This window comes from Peromyscus eremicus, chromosome 7 (assembly GCF_949786415.1).
Source record: "Peromyscus eremicus chromosome 7, PerEre_H2_v1, whole genome shotgun sequence".
Taxonomy (NCBI): Eukaryota; Metazoa; Chordata; class Mammalia; order Rodentia; family Cricetidae; genus Peromyscus; species Peromyscus eremicus.
In genome coordinates, this window is record NC_081422.1 from 90,841,032 (window position 1) to 90,865,488 (window position 24,457).

Below are 24,457 nucleotides of genomic sequence, written 5' to 3' on the forward strand. Positions count from 1 at the left end.
GAATCAAAGAAACATGGTTACATGTTCAATCTGTGGATGTAATTTAAATACATGCATTAGTTACAACTGATGTATAAAATAGCATTTAGTTTTCTAAATTCTAATCAGAGATAAAATCTGAAGCACACATCAGCACTCTGGTTCAGAGAGATTAAATACACAGAGCTCTTTAAGAGCTGACACTATGAAATTTTTCTTCATCATTTACAGAATTAGTTTAGCCTTTCACATCGAGTCATACATGTAAGATTTTTAAAGTACCTGAACATCTGGTGATTTTAGCAGCAGAGTTTTCAACGGATCATAGTACTCTGATGGAAGCACATAGTCTTCTGTATAACATAGAGTTAATCGAAGAGATCCCAGGTCATCCGTTTTAGATGACTTGTTTCCATTGTCTCTTGGTTGTAGCAAGTACCTAAAGTAAAAGTACTGTCACCTCCAAGTGATGGTCATGAGGAAAAAGCAAGTGGGATAAACAAATAGGTAAGCTACTGAAAATAAAGCGGGGGCTGGGAGTGATGCTCAGCAGTGAAAATGTTCTCATCATATTCAATCTCCAGCATGTCAATGAAATTAGAACATACACGGAGGAAATCATTACTGGCAAAGATGAGATTTGAACTAAGCAGTTTGATTCTAGAATACAAGTTTTTAACCACTATCAAGAGTCATATATGTGTTCTACTATACTGTTAAGTAAAAACAGAAGCATGGTACAGGTGGGTGTGGTATTGTGTGCACTTCGGAGGTTAAGGCAGGAAAATGGTGAGTTCCAGCCAGTCTAGGCTACCTAATTTCAATAAAACAAATACATGAATGAAAAATATATTTGCCTATATATAGAGAAAATATTCCCAGAACTAGAGAACAGTGGCTGGCTCAAAAACAGGACCTAGCTGAGAAGCTGGGGGGGTGGGGGGGGGCAGGAGGCAGGATTCTCTTTTGAATCTTTTTATCTAGAAGTGGTGTGAGTGCATTACCTATTAAAAAAAAAAATTGGCCAGGCAGCAGTAGTGCACACCTTTAATCCCAGCACGTGGGAGGCAGAGGCAGGCAATCTCTTTGAGTTTGAGGCCAGCCTGGTCTACAGAGCGAGTTCCAGGAGAGCCAGGACTGTTAGTTATATAGAGAAATCCTGTCTCGAAAAACAAACACACACACAAACAACAACAACAACAACTCTTAAACCAAATCAAATTCTATTATTCATGTCTTTTTTTAATTAATTAATTAACTTTTGTTTTTTTCAAGACAGGGTTTCGCTGTGTAGCTTTGCGCCTTTCCTGGAACTCTGTAGCCCAGGCCTCGAACTCAGAGATCCACCTGCCTCTGCCTCCCAAGTGCTGGGATTAAAGGCGTGTGCCACCACCTCCCGGCTCAAATTCTATTATATACACAGGGCAAAGTGAAAATTAGCTAGTGTCAACATGAACAAGATAATGCTAACATCTGACTTAACTATCACCATAAAAAACAAAACAAAACCCCACCAATGTTAAGGAGGTAAATCATTAAGAAAGAAGGGGGCTCGAAAGATGGCTCAGTGGAAAAGCACTTGCTGACTATCAGAACATGGTCTAAGAATGGAGTCGTGCAAGGGGAATTCTGAGTGCTTGTGAGAAAAGGACAAATCTTGTGACCTCAGTTTCTTAAAACAAACGACAACAACAACAACAACAACCACCTCCACCCATGGAATTGTTCTTGGAATATGTTTTCATGCTCCTCCCAGGTGTAGTGGATAGGAGTGAGTTTACTTCAATTATTCATTACAACTGGCTATTGTTATTTGTTTATATGCCTCTATGGAAAAACATTTTTTTTCTTTATCCATATGATTCTTCTTTACCTTCAGGGTATAAATTGTCTAATGCTCTGGATGAAGTTGGTTACTGCTTGACACTTTAGTCTACTTGATTTTTAGGTTCCATTCTCCCAGGTTCCACTGCTAACAAGAGCCAACTAGAGTGATACACAGCTGACAACCTTATTCGGATACCCAGAAGCCAGACGGTGGAAATAGAGCAGCAACTCCTACGAGCATTCACATGCTACACACAGGCATACACACATAGGTAAGTGAACAGTTAAATGTAACGAAGTTTTAAAAAGAAAAAGTGATGAATCATATTCTAATCTGGAGAAATGGAGCAGCAGTTAAGAGCATTTGCTGCTTTTGCAGAGGACTTGGGTTTGGCTCCCAGCACCCACATGGTGGCTCACAACAATCTGTAACCCCAGTGCCAGGGCATCTGATACCCTCTTCTGATCTCCACAAGCACCAGGCACACATGTAGTACACACACATACATGCAGGCAAACACTCATTCACATAAAATAAAAATCTTAAATAAATGAAAACTATCAAAAACCAGGAGTCCAATATAATAGGCAAGTACTAAAGGAAATTATTAGAAAAAAGAAAATAGAAAAACTTCAAACCATCTTACTGCCTATTGATAAGATATTATGACCCTTTGCAAGACCAAAATTAAGAAATAATTATGGCGTTTACATGCAGTTACCATCAGCCCCACTAGAGGATGCTACAGCGCTACAAGGCGACAAAGCACCTTGAGTGAAAATAAAATGGCATTAATATTGTTGTATTTCCCTACAACGTACATCAATATACAGAGATGAGCAGATTCTTCTTTTTAATGCAGCATAAGTTTTAGCATTTATGCTTCTGACAGGCTACTTTAAAATTTTCGTATTATTGGGAGCTGGAGAATGCTCAGTGGTGAAGATCATATGGTGCTATTGAAAAGGATTTGAGTTCAGTCCCTGGCCCCCACATCTGGTAGCCACCACTACCTTAACTTCAGCTCCAGAGGGTTCAACGACTTTGGCCTCAAAGACACCAGCACTTAAGCGCACATAAAATATTTATACTATTGACAGAAGAAGCTGAAATAAAATTACTTATTGTCTGCTAATGTTCCGCAGTCTGCCAAGGTAGAAAGTTTTGTCAAATTTGGAAAGTATATTGAGAGACAGTGTCATTGAAAGTACATGACATGGGGCAGATTTCAAGTTCATTTTGGTGGGCTCTGAGAGATACAACAACTCATTTTTCTCTTCTGTACTAAAAGGTATGGAGTATTATTTTAAAGACTTAAAAACTGGGTTCAGAAATTTTCATGGAGATGCAAGAAAGCATGGCATATGGAGGGGGCAAATATTGATATATTTTTCTTAATGATAAAGTTATTCCACCCCCACCAATACATCTTAGGCTTATTTAGAGGAGTTAATGTAAATAGAGGTAATAAATAATGTAAAAAGAAGTCTAAAATAAGGGAGACTATGAGAAGACACAGGCTCTTTTAAAGACCAAAAAGAAATACCAGAATACTCCGTATCAGCCATGGTGGCACACCTTTTATCTCAGCACTCAGAAGGCAGGGGCAGGCAGATCTGAGTTCAAGGCCAGTCTGGCCTACATAGCAAGTTCCAGGCCAGCCATCATTACACATCGAAACTCTGTCATGGTAAACAAAACAACAAAAACAATCCCTAGATATCCAAATGTCAACCCCTCTTCCAGGCAGCAGAAACTGAGTTCTAAAAAGTGTTTCTCATGGCTAACACTGCACAGTGTGTACACACTACATTATTTAAGTCCATTCACCCATCAACAAACATTTTGCTATCAAAGGGTGAAATCCTAGCATTTGTGGTAATCTGTCTGGAACTGGAGATCTATCATGTGAAACAGGCAGAGAAAGATAAAGGCCACAAGTTCTTACTCATTTGTGAAAGCTAAAGTTGATCCACATAAGAAGAAAGCAGCATTGCTAGAAGGCAGGAGGGAGAAGGGGTAGAGAAAAGGTAGGGAGTGGGCTCTAAATGCAGCTGTGGGAACAGCAGCTCTCATGTTTATAACCCAATAGGTTAGTAACTATGGTCTATAACAATTAACGTTGCATAATTAGTTTCTCAACACACAGAAATGGTATTTGTGGAGATGGACATGCTGACTATACTGATTTGATCATTACACACTGTATACATGTGATAGTACTTATTTTTCTCTAAGTAAGCACACATATTACATTTCATTTTTAAAAGTGATCTTTAAAGAGAAGTGACAGAAGCTGGAGAGATGGCTCAGCTGATAAAGTTCATGCTATGTAATCATGAGGACTGAGTTTGGATTCCCAGCACCCACAAAAAAGCTGGGCTTAGTAGTATGCACATCTGTAATCCTTGCACAGGGGAGGTAAAGACAGATGGTTCCCTGGAGTTCACTGACCAGCCAGCCTAGCTAATCAGTGAGCTCCAGGTTCAGAAGTCCTTTCTACAAAATATGAGGAGAGTGATTGATAAAGATACTCAGCATCAAGCTCCGTTCTTTACATGCACGTTTACATGTTTACATAGCCACAGGAACAAGCACCACCCCCAAACACACATACAGATGATAACTGAGAAAGGCTTGTTTCTACATACTCAGTTGAACACCAATCTAGGAACTTGGCAAAGATACGCAAAAGGGACAGTTTTTTAAGGGCTATAGACAGACACAACGTTTCACATTGAAATAAGTATGAGTTTAATGTCTGAACGTTAAGTTTACTAACATCAAACTTAGTATCACCACTAAAGCCATGAAAAGGTCAAATAACACTATAGTCAATACTGAGCTCCCAGAGCTCCTAAACAGTGAATCAGTTCAATGCCAACACTCTACTCTCAGAAAATACACCAAGGTTATCTGCATTTTTAATAGTGTGTGGTGAAGGAAAATCATACACCAATCCCCAAAAACAACTGCATCTTCTCAGTAAGCCCTTTGCTTCTCACCCACAGTTCTTGTGATCAAAAAGCCAAATATCTGAACTGCATAGGATGACTTGTGATCAAACATCTTCTCCTAAGTGGTTCATGAGATGTCTTACTGTTTTACTGGGATCTGAAATGTGGTCCAGATACAGCAGCGAGTTCATCCATCTCTACAGCCCCAAGATTTCATTTTTAAACAGAAAAATATTCCTAGACAACTAAGTTCTTTTTATCTCAGTATCACAGATCAAGTATCATGACTATTAAAGTGCTGTGGATGATTGATTGATAAATAAAGCTGAATGGCCAGTAGCCAGGCAGGAAGTATAGACGGGACAAGGAGAGAGGAGAATTCTGGGAAGTGGAAGGCTGAGGCAGGGAGACACTTTCAGCCACCACGATGAGAAGCAGATGTTAAGATACCAGTAAGCCACGGGCTACAAGGCAACTTATAGATTAATAGAAATAGGTTAAGATATATAAGAACAGTTAGCAAGAAGCGTGCCACAGCCATACAGTTTATAAGTAATATAAGTCTCTGTGTGTTTACTTGGTTGGATCTGAACGGCTGCGGGACTGGCGGGTGAGAGAGATTTGTCCTGACCGTGGGCCAGGCAGGACCAGAAAAACTCTAGCTACATTAAAGTACTTACTTTTCTCTAATAACAAATTCACAACCAGATTAATATCAGTAACTTTGACCCCCAGTAAGCATGCATCTTTCTTAAAGAGTGTTACTTGAGCATCTTTAGTTCACCAGAGCATTGTCTTCTTACCAGGCTTGATGACAGGAATCATTTCTTAATACATTCACAGGAACCTTAATTTCACCCAGGAAAACATCTTGGACTAGGTTTTCATTATTCCACAAATCAATCCTGAAAATTGAAAACCTAGCTTTAGTCTTTGTGAACTATGCCGAATAGTTCCAAGTGATTTTGATGAGTATTATAACATTAATTTTACATGCTTAAAATGAGATGTTAGCATCTTCATATACCTCATTATCCAGACTTTGAAAGCAAAGTACTACAGTAACTTTTATTGAAAAATCACAATTTAAATTCTACATTACATTTTAATTTATTAATTTGGGGGGAGGGGCACATGCCACTGTGCACATGTAGAGCTCAGGGGACAATTTATAGGAGTTGGTATTTTCCCTCCATCGTGTGGGTCCCAGGGACAGAATTCAGGTAGAATGGCTGGGCAGCAAGTGCCTTTACCAGCTTAGCCATCTCCCTGGCCAAATTCTAAATAGTCTAAAAGGAGAAACTTATGTTTTTAAATCTGAAAGTTTAGTGTTTTGTTTTTTTTTTTTAATCTGTAGCAGTAAGGACAAAAGGGTTACTTAACTGAATTCTAAAATACAAACAATATAAGACTACAGTTTCTCTTTTGAAGACAATTAATATGTAAAGATCAGTGACTTAGAAAAATATTGCCTACCACTGTGAACACATGATTAATGTGCCTTTTAGATAACACACTGTTAACACCACACCTACACATGCATTTGCAAAAGTTTCCTTTCCAAAACAGCAGATATTTAAGACCTAGGAAATCTCACAAACTTCAAACACATGCACCTGTGGAGTTATCTCCTTACCTCACTGAAATTTCTGATAGTCAGCAGATATGTTAAGAAGAATAAAAAAATTATTTCTAAATTGGCTTAAATATAATTGCTTTTCCATTCATTATACTATAATCCAGATAGTTAAGGAACAATTAAATTAAGGGAAATTAAAAGCAGAATAGGTGAAATTAGGTTGTCTTTGCCTACACAAGAAATATACTTTGGTATTTCTGAAAAGAAATCAGATTTTGAAAAGATAATTTGGATTAAATTAGATGTCTGTTCCTCTAAGTTTCATCTACCAACCTGCTATAGAGAATTCTATCAAAGTCCACACAGGAGGAAAAAAATCAATTCTCTAGGAAAATCACAAGGCACACACCTGATTTCCAATTTTTCAATGTCCTCTTCTTCTACCTGGAACTGGGACTTCCTGGTATAACTACTGGATCTGGTTACCTATAAACAAAATATTTTAGTAAAAATATTTTAAAGTATCTTTTTCCATTGTGAGCTCAAAAATGACAATTCCCAAAATATTCAATTACCAATATAAAAAGAGTCAAGTGTGGCAGTAATATTTCAAAGCATGGCAAGTGTACTAACGAGGCCCCAGAAAGCTAAGGAAAGGTGGCACAAAAATCAAAGGCATTTTTCCTCCATACCACTTCTATCAGTTTACTTGTAGCAACATCTAGTTCCTGGTTTACAGGTGTCTGCAAAAAAATCAAAGGCATTTTTCCTCCATACCACTTCTATCAGTTTACTTGTAGCAACATCTAGTTCCTGGTTTACAGGTGTCTGCCAGTAACACAAAGAGGAAAAGCACCATGTTTAAAGAGCTACAGTTCTACACACACCTTGATGTCTTTCCCCCCTTCTTAAAGCACACCACCTTACTCTTATTTCCTTCTCACATGTTTACTCAAAGTGTCAAGGCCACCAGGCAGGGACCTCCTCAACTGCCGCCCAGCTGAACATCCACTTCCGGCCCTCAGGCCTCTCCACCTGAGTCTTTCCAGAGATGATTCTAAGAGCACCCCCAGGCCAGCCCCTTCCTCCAGTGTATTTCAGCATGTGCTGTAAGCATCTGACCTATCTTAATTACAGCTTTCCTCACTAGTTGGATCACTCCCTTCTAGTCTAAGAAAAAATTTCCTCTTAAATCATAGCCCTCCTGCTCTTTCTTTTTCAGACAACTACCTTCAAACTAATCCATCCCAGAGCCAGTACTTCCTCACCACCAGTAACCACTTTATCACCAGCTTCCTTACAGATCACCCTTGTACAATCTCTCTTCCTCACCAAATCTGTAGTCAACTCATACCCCTTACTGTCCCTGGGCTTCTCCTCTGACCTTCTCCCAGAAGAGCTCTTTGCTTTGAATTTACCTGAGGGACTATCCTGCCACCTTTTGCTACTCTTTTCTTCCTCGGAATATACACAGGTGGCGTTCTGCTTTATTTTGTTCTAAAAACAACTTAAAGCCACACAGTGTTGCCCAGCTTACAAAGTGCTATTGTGCCATCATCTCTTTTACGCATCAGAATGTTGCTTTGAGGCAGGCAGGGCTAGATTTATTATCCTGTCTTAACAACGAGGAAGCTACAGTATGAAAATTAAGCAGCACGTCCGTAGCTGAATAGTCAGTGCAGAGCTTCTGTGGTTCTCCCTGTCGCAACTCTTCATTTCCTTGGCTTTCCTGACTGTGACAAACTTGTATTGTGATCTACAGTTATCACCTACCATATTTCAGTCACGAACTGTTCTGTTAGCAAATTTTATTTGTTTTCTGAGACAAGGTGGCCTAATGCTCACTATGTAGTTGAGACTGGCCTTGAAATTCTGGTTTCCCTGCTTCCACCTGTCAAGGACTAGGATCACAGGCACACATCACATCTGTTGCCCGGTGGAGGGTTTGTACACGGATCCACGGGTATTTCTGATTTTGTTTCCCTTTTCCTCCTATACTCAGTTATTTTGACCTGCAGTACCTTTCTTCTTTGCCCCTCTCTCAGCTGTCTGAACACTGAAACCACAAGATTTTAGGCACCTGCTAAGAGATCACAGTTACTTCTTTCTAGGCTCAAGGATATTCAATGACTACAATTAAAGCTTCTCCAGCCGGGCACTGGAGGGTCTCATTCACTGGTTTATCCCATCTTTCTTTCTTTTTTTTTTTTTTTTTTTGGTAATTTATTTTTATTTAATGTTCACTGGTGTTTTGCCTCCATGTATGTCTGTGTAAAGATGTCAGGAGCCCTGGAACTGGAGTTACAGACAGGTGTGAGCTGCCATGTGGGTGCTGGGAACTGAACCCAGGTCCTCTAGAAAGGCAGTCGATGCTCTTAACCACTGAGCCATCTCTCCACCCCCATCTTTCTATTCTTAATTCTGGTTATTTTCTTACCAAACTTGGTTAAGTCATTACTCAGATGTTCTTTGGGCCTAACTTTCAGTTTTTCTGTCTCTGTGCCTAAAATGTTCTTTCTCTGTACTATTTTCTTTGTTCTCACTTAGGAAAATCTAGTCTTTCTTTGGACTGTTTTGATCCTGGGCTCAAGCAGTATGAGCTGCACATTATAGCTGTGTACATGTACATATGTGTGTGCTTTCTTATGTCTTGCTCTGGTTTGCTGAACGTATCTAACAAAGGGTTCAATGAATAAATGTTTCAAGGCCTGACAGGTAAATTGGTTTGATGAGCAGTTAGTTCAGACTCTGACTTTCAAAAAGTTACCTACCTGCTTGTTATGAGGTCCTACCACAGTGAATTCCAGCCCATCTGAGGTGTGAACTATATGCAAGAGTGAGTGACTTTGGAAGCAGCTTTTAAAATGGCCATCTTCTTCATGTTCTCATGGTTAGACATAAGAGCCATCAATAAATGTAGAAAACTGCACCAAGTCCTCAGGAAAGGAAGTCTCTTGCATTTGTATGTTTTCCTTTTTCTTTGCTTCTTACCTCCCCCCACCCTAGTTTCCTATTTCACTTTTGGTATTTTCTTACAGTAATCAGGCATGAGAAGGGGTACTCGGGTGCTCTCTCCAGAACAGAAGAGAAATACAAAAGAAAAACTTTTTGATAACTACCTACAAATTGTTCTAGCATATTAATACCAATTGTAACTCATTCTGTTATCACATAATCTTTTAGAGATTTTGATTTTTAAATTTTTCTACAGTCTTCAATTAATATGAAAGAGGATTTATTAAATATTTCAAAGATACCAAAGCACTGTATTTGGACAAACTCAAGGCAGCTGAAGATGTACCTTGGTGGTCTAGGGGTTAGGACTTGCTCAAGGCAACCTTCATGAATAAGATATATCTACAGAGTAAAATGGATTAAGGAAAACTTAATTAATGATATAAAGGTTTAAGCTTGAAATGCTTCACACTCCCAAGGAGTCTTGTATTTGGCACATTTGCTAATGTTTTCCCTTAAAAAACTGCCTTTTCACGGGGTATGAAATGCAAGCTTCATGTTTAGTTCATCATTAAACATCATCAACTGGGAAAAGATTTCAGATCTTCTGAGTAGTAATACTTGTTTTTCTAGAGGTTTTAATAAGAATGCTCAGAAGAGTCACTCTGCGTCAGGTGGACTGGAGAGTGTGGGAAGAGGCTGGAGGATGCTGTGACAAGGAGGATGACTACAGGTTAGGGATGGCTCTAGCCCTCCCCACTTCCAAACCCCAGAGCTACATGTGTTACATCATGGTTCTATTGCTTTCTGGACAGAAATTACTAGTTACATTAACTGACAAAATAATTACTATGGCTGTGGTTTACAAAGTTAAATCAACTAGAATTCTATATTAAATATTAATATTTATATAAACAAGAAATTACCTCAAAATAAAAGATTTCATTAAACTGCGGATTGCTTGTTTTCTTCTTTACTTTTGTCTTCTTTTGGTCATTCCTGTTCCAATGTGGTAGAGTTTTACCTTGTAGAACTTAATAGTACACAATTATAAAACAAGCTATTTCCAACCAGGAAGCCTGACCTTTGTCTAAATGTTAGGATGACTGAGGGAAGATAAGAATTTACATACTGTGTAAGGGAGAAAAGCCAGTGTGGCCTCACAATCTCAAATCGAACAGTATCCATACATAGGATACAAGTTTTAGGTATTTATACATGCCAAGATTGGGTTACTGTCTCCATGGCCGTGAGAGGCTGATTGCCAAATTCTCTTTGAAAGTATTCAACACATCCTACTACATAAGCAGAAAAAGTAGTGAGGAGAAAGGCAGTGAGCTTCAAGTGCCTTTCCTGATGTTGAAAACACCTGGAGAGGGGCTGGAGAGATGACTCAGAGGTTAAGAGCCTTGGCTGCTCTTCCAGAGGTCCTGAGTTCAATTCCCAGCAACCACATGGTGGCTCACAACCATCTGTAATGAGATCTGGTACCCTCTTCTGGCCTGCAGACAGAACACTGTGTACATAATAAAGAAATAAATCTTAAAAAAAAAAAAAAAGAAAAGAAAAAAAGAGAAAACACCTGGAGAACATGATGTGTCTCTTAACTTAGTTTACTTCTGGGGTGTGGCCCTGACAGTGATGTAAACAAACCAACTGCTAATTCTCAAGTGAGTATACAAACTCTGAGGCACTTACAAATAAATGTTCAGGGAGTCTTGTGTCTTTACCCAGACTCAACTAATGTCTTGTGCAATTATATAGCAAAATCAACTGTGATTTAAAAAAAAAAAATAGTTTCTACTAAATGTTAAAGTTTCATTAAGGAATGTGCTCATGAGAAGCTGGACAGTGGCGGCAGTGGTGTGTGCCTTTAATCCCAGCACCGGGAGGCAGACACAGGTATTTCTCTGTGACTTTGAGGCCAGCCTGGTTTACTGAGCAAGTTCCAGGACAGCCAGGGCTACACAAAGAAAGCCTGTCTCAGGGGAAGAAAAAAAAAGGATTTGTTCATGAGATAGAAATCATTAAACAGAAAACGAGAGCACCCTCCTGAGTTGTGGTGTATCTCACTGGTAGAGTAACTGCTTATCATCAATAGGCTGGGTTTGAATACAGAACTACCAAAAAAGTTTACTCCAAACAAGCAGCACCTCTAAGCTGACTTTCCCCCCCCTCCCAACCCCCATTTCTCTGTGAGACAGGGGTTTAACTAGTAGTTTAGGCTGGCCAGAATTTGTGATACTCTGCCTCCCAGGTATAGGATTATTGTTATGTTTCTAATACCTAGCAGGGTTGAATATTTTTAACATGGTGTGTGTGTGTGTGTGTGTGTGTATGTGTGTGCTGTATGAATTCTTGGCTTTAAATGTAAAACCAATCTGTAATAACAGCATACCAGTATTTCAGCTCCCATGGTATCAGATACTTTTACACACACACACACACACACACACACACACACACACACACACACACTTTTTAAGACTTTGTGACCTGCCGAGGTGGTGGCGCACACCTTTAATCCCAGCACTTGGAAGGCAGAGGGAAGTGAATCTCTGTGAGTGCAAGGCCAGCCTGGTCTACAAAGCAAGTTCCAGGGCAGGCTCCAAAGCTACACAGAGAAACCCTGACACAAAAACAACAACAACAAAAACTTTGTGACTTAAAAAAAAAATAGAGCTCTAGGTAATAAAGCGGAAGTGTGTGTAAGAACAAATTCCATGCTTTTGTTCCCTAACTCTAACAGCTTCAAGTTGCAGATAAACTCCAGCCTAGTCAGTCTCTTAAAGAAACCACAATGAAGTTCTCTAATATAGATATTGCAAAGTGCTATTGGGTTTTCATAAGTTGTAGACTATTTAAAGCAACGTTAAAGTGCACTTCACCACACTCTGGGACTTCAGTAGTTTTTCTAGAGCTTGGAACTCTTTCCGTAAAGCATTGATATCATGAATAGAAAAGGCAATTTTCAGTTCTGAGCTGCTTTCCAGATTAACAGTATGGAAACTTCTTTGTTATATTGAGCTGACATTTATTAAAACTTGATTTTTACTTGTATGAAATTAAGGTTATCTAAAAGTAAGAATATTATAAGTAAAGGCAGCCAGATTATATGATTTGGGTTTTTTGTTTTAGACCCTGGATGGCCTGTAACTTGTCATGTAGACCAAAGTGGCCTAGTATTCACAGAGACCCACCTGCCTCTGCCTCCCAAGTGCTGCGATTAAAGGCATACACCCTCCATTCCTGGTCCAAGGTATATAGGTTTTCCCCATGGTTCTAGTAAATACATAACAGATCTGAAATGACACCCAGAACCTTTCTGTGAAAACAAACTTAGTTGTTTACCAAGTGTACACTAGAACTTACTAAAAATTCTTCTTTTAAAGCATTATTTTATGTCATAACTACTTAGCATTTGGTCTAAGAACTTTACATTTCCAATTCTAAATCCAACTTTAAACTTGGAAATCCAGTAACAATTCAATAAACATTACCTAGAAGGGCCAATTAGGGAAACTGTTGCATAAGGATCACAGCTTTGTCCATTTATGAGAGGCAATCCATGGCATGCCTTGATGCTAAGAAGGAAGATATTTTAAACTATTAGAGTCAAGTTAAAATCATAACGTATTATCTCCCCCCATCCCACCCCTTTGCCTTCTTATGGACTGGGGACAGAACCCTGAATTCACATATACAGAGCAAGTGCTCTGCAACTGAGCTGCACTCTCAACTCTAAACATTACCTTTAAATTGAAATCAACAGCTGGGCGGGGGTGGCGCATGCCTTTAATCCCAGCACTTGGGAGGCAGAGCCAGGTGGATCTCTGTGAGTTTGAGGCCAGCCTGGTCTACAGAGCAAAATCCAGGACAGGCACCAAAACTACACAAAGAAAGCCCATCTCGAAAAAACCAAACCCAACACCCCCCCAAAGAAATTAACATATTCAAAGGCCTTAAAATTATTTACCACTTTTGCAGTTCCAATACACCAACTACTCCAAATGATGTTATTTGCTTATTTACATGATTATTGCCCAAAGAGAAGTAAACAGGAATGACACAATCGGTACTCAGTCTACCATAACACATTTCTTCCTGGTAAATACTCAAGGTACATTTTGTGGTTTGATAATACATCAAAACTGCTGTGGCTTCTAAAAAGGAAAAGAAAGTGGTGTAGCCTTACATGAGAAACTACAAACCAGGCCAGCACCATGGCACCATATCCTCTGCTAAAGCATGAATGACACACAAGGAAATGGTTGTGGTTTTAGTTAAAATCTGATTCATAAATAGAGGGCAAGCTTCACATAATTCTGTAGTCTTTCGTGAGGGTTCTCAGCAATAGTTCCTGCATTATTCTGTAGCAAATGTTCTAGACTATAAACACCAAGGCCATCCAATCCACTTTATGGGTTATAGTTGTAGTTATAGAAAGCACAGAACACAACTTAATAATCTGATTCTCAAAGTTTCTCAGTAATTATTACTAAGTTAGTTAGTTTAATGTCTAAGTCTTCATTTCCTGCTGCCTAACAGAAGCTCATGAATGCTGCTAAGTGGTTTGTTTGTTTTTTTTCTTTTTCTATTTCTAAGGACCAGGGCTACTGAGCAAACATCCTCTATTTCTCTCCAAACAACTTACTCATTACATATATGGGTGAACTGCAAATGGAGTACTGACAAGTAAAGAGAAAATTAAAAATAAGACTTCTTTCTATTAAACTGGGCATCAAAAGTCAAATTTTAAAAATTGTAAAACTAGGGCTGAAGAGATGGCTCAGCAATTAAGAGCACTGGCTGCTCTTCCAGAGGACTAAGGTTCAATTCCCAGCACCTACATGGCAGCTCACAACTGTCTGTAAGTCTAGTTCCACGGGATCTGACCTTCACACAAATGCACAATAATTTAAATAAATTATTTTAAAAAATTCTGAAACTAACCAAAAAAGCACAGGCCAAGGAACCATATTTTAGGGTTTTTATTTTCCCACGCATGAGGCATCATTAATCAACTCCCAGTTTCTTCTGTGACTGGTGGGCCTTTACTAGCTCTGTGATATATGTGCTCATCTGCCTGACAAAGCTTAGAAGCAATTATAATCAGAACAAACTGCTTCCAAGGAACTTAACTGATACCCACAGAACAACTCAAGCGCATTTCAGGAATACAAAGTCTTTAGTGACTTCAGTTTCCAATGTAAATAATCAATAAATACAGCCTATTGTGAACAACAAAACCAAAACAGAAGCAAAAATGACAGAAAATAAAATTGTGGACAAGGACATTTAAAAATTTTATTTCATAGCATACAGAGACAAAGAAAACCTTAAAAAACAGAGGTCTAGAGATAGAAAAATGTAAGGTCTGACATGAAAACACAGGTAAACTCAGATATTTGCTAAGGCCGTGGAGAGGAGCTAAACAAACACAAGAAGAAGAGGATTCAGCTTTAGATGTGAAAAGCTGCAATGGTGCAGACAGTACAGTGGATATGAGACTAAGACTCACACAGGTTCAATGTACGAGGTACAGACCATCAAAAACATGTGTTTCTCAAACAGTTGTAAAGATACCATACAGAGTTTCTGCAAACCCAGTACTCAGTGTTAACCAATGTGAAACTACTGTAAGAGTGAAACTAAAGTAATAAGTAACATTAACTTTAATGTTGCTAACACTAACTAATCTATAGATGTCACTTATTTTGCCAAGATCCAGGATGCAATATGGGATCCTACACTACATTTGGGTACCATGTCCCCTGGGATACTTGCTTTCATATTACTTAATCTGAGTTTGTTTGGTATTTGCTCATGACCAGATTGAAATCAGATATCTTGATGTCCTTTACAATATGTAATATCGAAGTACTGGATGTCTCATTACTATGAAGTGGTTATCTATGAGATAACCTTATGGGGAAGTTCTTTGAGACTATACAAATATGCAATCATACTTAGGCAGACATGCTTAGTATTAGATACTTTCTTATCCTCTATTTTATTTTTATCTAGCTATTTATTTCTATCTTTTATGTATGAGTGTTTACCTGCATGTATGTACACCACCTGCATGTCTGGTACCTGTGGAAGTCAGAAGAGGGTGTCAGATCCCCCTGGAAATGAAGTTGTGAGTTACCATGTGGGTTCTGGGAACGAAACATAGGTCCTTTGAAAGAGTAGCAAGTGCTCTTAACCACTGAACCACCTCTCTAAATCTCTAATTATATTTTTATTATGTGCTTTTATTTTTAACTGACATATAACTGTACATACCTATAAATACAGTGTGACAGATCAATACATTTATATAATGTATAATGATCATATCAGGGAATTAGCCTATCTAACATCTAGACATAATTTCTTTGTTTTGGGAATGTTCAAAATTCTCCCTACTAGCTGTGCTGAACTGTGCTATAAACCATTAGAAATTATTTACTCCTGCTGGGCGGCAGTGGTGGTTCATACCTTTAATCTCAGCACTTGGGAGGAAGAGCCAGGCGGATCTCTGTGAGTTTGAGGCCAGCCTGGTCTAGAGAGTGAGTTCCAGGACAGGCACCAAAACTACACAGAGAAATCCTGTCTCAGGAAAAAAAAAAAAAAGAAAAGAAAAAAAATTATTCCTCCTATCCTGCAGCTCTGTACCTATTAACAATTCTCCTTCCACAATCCTTCCCCTATGTCTTACCGAGGATCTGGGAACTGCTCCTCTTTATGCACTTCCTTGATAATAGCTTTCTAAATGTCCATATATAATTGAGAGTATGCAGTGTTTGTCTTCCCCAGTTACTAGTGTGGTCTTTACCAGTGCTGATTTCAATCTCCATCACTCTTCTTGAATTCATTCATTAGAATTCTACTATAAGGAAGGAATCCTTTCCTCCTATGCATTTATTCAACTCTTTGCTTGTATCAGTAGTGATTCATGAATATTTATTTTATTCTGCAGATTTTAATCCATTATTATTACTAATTTTGAGGCTAAAACAATTGGCCATCTGGAGGTCATTCAGATTAGTTTCAATGTCTTTCAATCATTCACATCTATCTGTCCATTATTGAGAGTATTTTTTTACTTTTTAATTTCATAAGATATTCTAGCCTCATCATATATTTTCCTTATCCCAGCCCTGAAAACAGCCACCGCTAAAAAAGGATTCTAGGCTTCTGTTTGTTTTTTATTGGAGCTATACTAATATTGCAGCCATTAACCACATTTAGCTTTTAAGTTTAAATTAAAATTAAAAAGTATGTAATCATATAGGCCATACTTCAAGTCTTCAATAGCCACACATGTCTGATAGGTATTAAACTGGGAATGAATATGTAAAATGTTTTCTTTTTCATATAAATATCTACTGGTCAGCACTCATTTTGTACACATTTGTGTACAATCCTGTGCACACACCACTCCCCGAGCTCCTGCATCTTTAAATGAAATGTCTTTGAGAAGTCTGTCTTCAAAGGAGAGCAGAAAATGAGGGTGAGTTAGCTAGCAGTCAGGGGTAGATAAGTACAAGTGTCTCAGAGGCATGCATTTTAGGATGGGAGATGTAACAAGGCCAGTGAGAATCAGGAGATAATGAAGCAGGAGAAAAGCATAGCCGAAGAAAGAGAGTCCTTGAAGTGGGGAAACAACTGCAAACCCTGTAACCTTCAACAGAGACCTGCCTAGAAAGTACACTGCTACAACAGTGGCACAAATGTTCACAACAACAACCTTTGCCTTGACTTCAGGCCCACTCCAGGAGATGGAACCCAGTCCTGACACTGCTAACGTGGTCCGGAACCTCAGACGAGATAGGTCATGGGCCTAGGGGAAATAAATCTACTGCTATTATTCTGCTAAAGGGACATAGCAGCGACTCCTAATGACATAATGTTATACCCACAAGTAAGCGCATCACTCAACCCTCATCAGAGAAGCTTTCTATTTCAGTAGATGGAATTCACATAGAACCACAACTGGACAATGTGCAGAGTGTGGGACTCTGGAACACTCAGTCCTAAATGGGATGTCTCCATCAAATCATCCCTTCAAGGCTCAGGGGTCTACGTGGAAGAAGAATCAGGAAGATTCTAAGAGTCAGATGTAGTAGATGACTCCAAGAAAGCAACTGCTAGAGACAATAGGACTGATATAATAATGAACTCACAGAGGCTAAGACGACATGTATAACACCTGCAGAGAATCAAACAAGATGAAATTCCAGCACTGAGAAGGAGAAGTGGATGCAAAGAAGCTATTTGCAACTGAAAACTGCTGGGAAAGAGAAAAAAATCAGTTCTCTCCAACAGTGTCTCTGGGTATATCATACACACTCCAAAGCTGGTCCTGTGCCCAGGAGCAGTTGGAGAATACAAACAGGACTCCCATGTTGTGTTTTTGTTTGTTTGGGTTTTTTTTTTTTTTGGTCTTGTTGGCTTTTTTTTTTCATTTTTTATTTTTAAAGTAAGAATGTGTGTATGTGTGTGCGCATGCGTGTGAGTGAGTGAGAGTTCATGGAGTACAAGCAAGTGTATGAAGTTGGGTGGTCAGGAGGATCTTCGAGGAGCTGGGGGAGGGGAGATGATCAAAATATACTGTATGAAAAATTTAAATACAAAATAGCAAAAAGAAGATAGTAACAACTACTACGATATGAATTTACCACATATGATCTCTCCAAACTAAAAGCTGAGCAGGCAGCACAAAGACAACTAGACATGAAAATACACTTCAGCAACACCAAACAGAAACTCTCATAAACTGGAAAAGATCTATAAGGTTGAGAAACAACAATAAACTCCACAAAGTTCTCACTGGGCTTTTGTTGCTACAAGTTGAAAGGTTATATACAATATAGGTTTAAAACGTTCTGGAAAGAAAAGAACATACCAACATGTGTTCACATAAAAGACCTGTCCATGAACATTTATAGCAGCTTTCTTTACAACTGCTCAAAGATTAGAGCAATTCAAATGTCTTCCAAGCGGTAAATGGATGATGGACAGAGTCTATATAACGGAATGTTACTCATGAATAAAATGAAATGACTGCCAATTTTAAAACAGGATGGAGCAGACACATGTTTTTATTTTCAAGTAAGCACAGCACAAACCATGGATACTTTTTATGAAAACTCCAAGTTGAAGAGAAGGCCAACCAACTAGACATGAGGACCCAAAGAAAGGCATGGAGTGACTAGATGAGGAAGTTAATTAACTTAGTTTTGTTCACTTCACACAGATGTAAAGACATTAGAAACCTGGAAACATCAGTGAGTAATCTAGACTTTTAAAAAATGTCTTTTGAAAGGACTCCATCCAATTCTCCCTAGCTCAATAATCAAGATATAGGGTACCCAGAAAAGCAAACCTTTATAAGCTAATGTCCACTGGCTCCTCCACGAAAAAGGGAAAAACAAATTCAAATAACAACTAAAGTTATTGCTCTACACATATGCACACGCACACATAATGGTCAAAGCTTAGAGGGTGAGGAGAGCTAGTTTTACTTTGCATATGTATGTCTGTAGAGAAAATCAAAACATTCTAAGAAGGAAAATTAAGAGCACGTGTCACCCATAGATCTACCCTAGAAGAACAGCAAAAAAGGGAATTACTTAAACAAAATGACAAAAGGAATGTCAATTCAGGAAGAAAGAAACACGGACAGAGCAAAATGGGTAAATAATATTACATTTGCCTTCTTTTCTGAATTAAGTTGGATGGCTGAAGAAAAGAATTCTAACACTGGCATAGTTCTCAATGTTTAAGACAAAAATATATTAAAAATGGGAGACAGGGAAAGGTTTAAGAGGAGGCAAGATATCTATAACTGGTGAAGTGCTGCTGACAATAGACTATCATTTATGTACATAGTTTAGTATCTAAAACAACCACTAAAAAGAAGCTATGTAACAAGATACACTATAGATAAAAAAGTACTAAAGATAAAAATGTAATTTTAAATTATGTTCAAGTAAGTTCAGGAAATAGAAGACACTACACAGAAACAAGACAGATTTAAGCCTATCAATAATTACATTAAAAATAAATGGTAAAAATTCACAAAACAGAACATCACTCCTTTAAAAATATATTTTATCTATTATTTATGTGTATTGGGGGAAATTTATGCATACATGAAAGTATAGGCATTTGATCTACTGGAGTAATAGAGTTCCAGACAGTTGCCAGCCATTTGGTGTGGGTACCTGAACTTGGGTCCTCTGCAAGAGCAATATACATTTTTAACCACTGAGCCATCTTTTCAGCCCCAGAAATGACTTTAAGTTTTATTCTTACTTTATGTGTATGAATGTTTTGTCTTCATGTATGCCTGTGCACCACATGCCTGCTTGGTGCATACAGAGGCCAGAAAAGGTTCTTGGAGTCTCCTAGCTAGAATTACAGATGGTTATGAGCCACCCTGTGGGTGCTGGGAACCCAATCCAGATCCTCTACAAGAGCAGCAAGTGCTCTTAAAGAATGGAGCCATCTATCTCTCTAGCAACTCTCTTACCCGGAATGACTTTTAAAAGTGACATATCTGCCGGGCAGTGGTGGCACACACCTTTAATCTCTGAGTTTGAGGCCTGCCTGGTCTACAGAGCGAGATCCAGGATAGGCACCAAAACAACACAGAGAAACCCTGTCTCAAACCGCCCCCCCAAAAGTGACATCATCTAAAAGTGACTACACATAATTCAGATTTGCACAAAGAAGTCAATCTCAAAGGCTATACACACTCATACTCTATTCCTATGCCCTTCTTCCTCCTCCCACTTCTTTGTGTGCATGTTTGTGTGTGTGTTACTCAAGACTGAGCCTAGGACCTCCCAGCATACAAGGAAGCACTTCACCAGTGCTGACATTTCCAGCCCTCACACATCTTTGAAATGACAATATATGGACAAAGAGACAGAAAAGAGGTTTGAAAAGGGTTGGGATGGTGGTGCAGAAAGGAGTATGACTATCGGGGAGGCATGAGCGACAGCTTTAAGAGGACATTAGTATGTTCTCTATCTGGATTGTAGTGTTGGTTCCACACATACATCTATGCTATAATAAAGTGGTATATAATCATACAATAAAATGTATCAATACAAATTTCTTTAGTCATGTAAGATGTAACTACTGGGGAAAACTGAGTACAGAGCACAAAGACCTCTCTGCACTACCTTTACAATTTCTTGTAAATCTTCCTCTTTTTTTTTTCCCTCCGGACCTGAGGACTGTACCCAGGGCCTACCTAGCAAACACTCTACCACTGAGCTAAATCTCCAGCCCCTCTTGTGAATCTATAATCTCAAGTTAAAAACATTTTTTAAATAAATGTCCAAAGTTGACATCTAGCCCTTAAACTTAAGAGTATGAAATTGGGTTTATTTAACCAGTATGCGCATTGATTATCTGTCAAGCTACAGCAAAAAAAAAAAAAAAAAAAAGGACTGGAGTTTGGTTCGATGGTAGAACTTAACCCTGTGTGTGCCTAGCATCAGGAAACAGAACATTAGAAAGAAGATTCACTACTATTATAGGCAACAATGTGAATGAATATCAAAAGGAGTATATTAAGTAAAAAAAAAAAAAAGGCAGACACAAAAAACTGTATGTATTATTATATGAGTCTATTCAAATGACATTTTGGAAAAAGCAAAAAACCAGACACAGAGAACAGATTGTGGTTGCCTAGAGTGGAGTGTTTAAGAAGAGGGGATTGGACTGCATTTATGAATGCCTTTTGATATACTGTCTTCTTTTGAAATCATGCTAATAGTCTACATCCTCAACAATAAAACCCGGGAGCCGGAAAGACAGCTTAGTCAATAAAGAGCCCTCGATGCTGCTTCTTTCAGAGGACCCCGGTTAGGTTCCAGGTACCCAGACCAGGTGGCTCACGACAGCCTGTAACTCCACCTTTGGGGGATCAAACACCTCTGATGTTTGCAAACACCTCTTCATGTGTGGTATATACCCGAACACACACGCACACAATACACATAAATAAACACTAAATTAAAAAAAACTAAACCAACAAGAACTAAATCAAGAAACCTAAATGGTATGTAAATCAAACAAACTAATCCGACTAACAGTACTTCAAATGACTAAAACAACCAAACTTAAGCAGGGAAGGGAGTAGTGGAAGAGGCCTTATTCAAAGAATTTCACCGTAGGCTCTCAGTCTAGGAGTAAAATCTGCAAACAAATCTTGGAATGTCTTTTTCTTTTTCTGTTGAGACAGGGTCTATATAGCCCTGGCTGTCCTAGGATCTCTATGTAGACCTCGTTGCCTCAAACGCACAGAAATCCACCTCCTCTGATTCCTGAATGCTAGGATTAAAGGCATGCACCACAACGCCTGGCTTAGGACTATTTTTAACAGGTAAACTGAAGTTGAAAATCAATAAAACAGAAACTATAAGCAAATAACAATAAAACTTTATTATCTTTATTAGCATCAAGACAGCTGATAAAAACAGAAAAAAAAGAACCTCTAAGATCATATATAGTATTAGTACAGACTAATACAGAAAGGCAATGCCTTCAGGAATGGGAGTTTTCATCATTAGGAGAGTGAATTATAGTCTGGAGCAGCAATAAAAAAGGAACAATATTTCCTTGCCTCGAGGTATGTGGGTTATTTACCTCCTCATTTCAGGGGATATTCAGATATCAGCTGAAGCAGACACAGAAGGTCCCAGCATGAAGGAGTCTTGGTAGCTTCAGATCCATAACTTAGGGTATGGATCTGAATGGGAGGGAAGAAGTAGAAGACTAGGCTAGAAGAGGAATTTTACAGCATAGTCAGACCATTAGGAATGTGGATGATAAAAGATACCAAATCTGCCAGGCAGTGGTGGTGCACGCCTTTAATCCCAGCACTCCAGAGGCAGAGCCAGGTGGATCTCTGTGAGTTCAAGGCCAGCCTGGTCTACAGAGCAAGCTCCAGGACAGGCACCAAAACTACACAGAGAAACCTGTCTCGAAAAAGAAAAACAAAAAACAAAAAAACCCACAAACAAACAAACAAATAATAATACCAAATCCGCAGGAAAAGTGCTGGCAACCTTAGGGTGTCCACTTAGTTTGAGTGTCTTGTCTCGTGTGTGTGTGTGTGTGTGTGTGTGTGTGTGTGTGTGTGTCCCTAAAAGCTCTGTGTAGTGTCACGAGTTCTTCGAAAAGACATCCTCTGAAAATACTTCCCAAGTATCCACTGCTAGGAAGTCTGTGGCAATTACCCATTACCTTGCCATACCTTAATGCTTATAGAGATATGTCATTTAACCCACATTCAATAAAAATTAGTTGAATATGTAACGATTTGCCATAACCTGAGTGGACTAGATGAAAAAATGAACTGGATTATCAGCTTAGTAAAGAAATGATATATGAGTTCCATTTTGAAGATTCTGAAATATTAAAAATAAGAAGCTGGTCTAAGAACATAAAGTAGAGAATTATTTCAAGATAATTTTGGTGAAAAAATAAAAATAAAAAAGATATGCTTACTGTACAACAAGCTGCTGGCACACAGTTCCATTCTCTGTTATCAGTTCATTCAGTTTTAATTCAAGGTGAACTTTTCCCTGTGACAAAAAAAAAAAAAAATCATAAAGCGAACAGTCTATTTTGCTAACAAAATATTACAATGTACTTTTGTCCAAATGGCACACATATTTAATAATTCACTAACCACTATCACATGGCTCTGCATACACTTAGTTAAGTGTATAATAACCAACAATGTATATATCAAAGTTCTGAAAGAAAACAGTTTAATACTTGTATTAAATACAATATGCAAAAAATTTAAGAACTTTATGCCCTGTTTAAACATAAACATAAGTGTTTATGTACCTTAATGACCACAGTTTTTCCTTAAAGATGGCACTTATGTTTTTGGAAAAATTAAGAAATTAATTTCTAAAGCTATAAAATTATGTAAAAGACAGTAAGAATCAATTTTTTAAAACTTACTTCTATCAACTACTAAAGATTGATTTAATATATGCTATATTTTAGGAGGTACTATGGGAACAGATGGGAAGAAGCAGATGTCTAAGACACAGGCACTACCTACCAGAAGTTCACAAACTAGCCAGGGATACATAACTTAACGAGTAACAATACATGGCCAAAACCATTGATGGAAGGACTGGAATAAAACAGTCCTCTCTGATGCACAGCTGTTAAGAGGTGGGTTTAAAACACAGTTTAGTAAGTTGAAAGCAAGTCAAGCCGTCAACTTCCTTAAGAAAAGAGCTTAGGAACAGCATAATCTAGAGCTTGGTTATCTTCTCCCTTCACTGGTGATGAGTAACTCTAAACTGGTTAACAATTAGTGCTGCATTACCTCTACTCAACTGACAAGACAAATACCCACAGTGCCAAGTGGAGATCTTAGGGTGTATCGTCTAGCGGCTGGTGAACTGAGAGATCTTATCGGAGGTAGGGGTACTTACTCTCTAGTTATGGCTTCTCTTCAGAGCTCTTTTAGACATTCATTCAAAGAATCTAACCTGAATCAGTTTTATTGCTCTATGGGGACTTGTCTTACAAGAACACATCTCAGGACTATGAGCTATGAAGTTCAGGGTTAGATGAATACCACGTGACAAACAACAAATAGTTATGAGTCATAATGCAAAGGTCTGCACAAGAGGATTAAGCTCTGAAGCAACAAAAGGCATCAATGTGTAAAATGAGCAGTTATGTAGAGCTGGAATTAAACCAAGAAACAGTCCAGGAACCTCTAGGCACATACTGATATAAATCACACATCTCTTACACACTATGTCTTTCACCATTCCTGTATTCACAACCTCTGTGATTCAAGACTGGCCTTGAAGGTCCATACTACACAGTGATTTCTAGTATTACTCAACTGGAACTTTAAGTCACATTTTCTGTCATGCCAGCATGTGTGTGTTACTTATCCAGAAAAGCAGTTTATACAACTGAGCAAACACCTGCATGTTAAAGCAGTTTCACTATTTTAAAACATACACATTTTGTAGTACTTCCATATGTCTCTCAGGAAATGTCTAGGATCTATTCTATTTCTAAAACAATAAAAACCATTAAAATAGAGAAAGAAAACTATTCACAACTAAAATCACAGTACATAATCCTAGAAATAAAATATTTAATGAA

At 38.4% G+C, this 24,457-nt stretch overlaps 1 protein-coding gene across 2 annotated transcripts in view; it reads right to left on the reverse strand.

Moving 5' to 3' along the window:
* Window positions 1–24,457, reverse strand: part of Rasa2 (RAS p21 protein activator 2) — a 114,437-nt gene that overhangs the window by 44,464 nt on the left and 45,516 nt on the right. Inside the window, exons 5-10 of one of the 2 annotated variants that reach the window (XM_059268400.1) lie at window positions 22,814–22,890; window positions 12,799–12,882; window positions 10,225–10,297; window positions 6,753–6,829; window positions 5,568–5,669; window positions 262–418 (exon numbers count right to left, since the gene is read on the reverse strand). In XM_059268400.1, the coding sequence (XP_059124383.1) occupies window positions 262–418; window positions 5,568–5,669; window positions 6,753–6,829; window positions 10,225–10,297; window positions 12,799–12,882; window positions 22,814–22,890 (570 nt within the window). Of the gene's footprint in view, window positions 1–261; window positions 419–5,567; window positions 5,670–6,752; window positions 6,830–7,761; window positions 7,803–10,224; window positions 10,298–12,798; window positions 12,883–22,813; window positions 22,891–24,457 lie in introns of those variants that run through there. The other variant, XM_059268401.1, reaches the window with a different exon arrangement.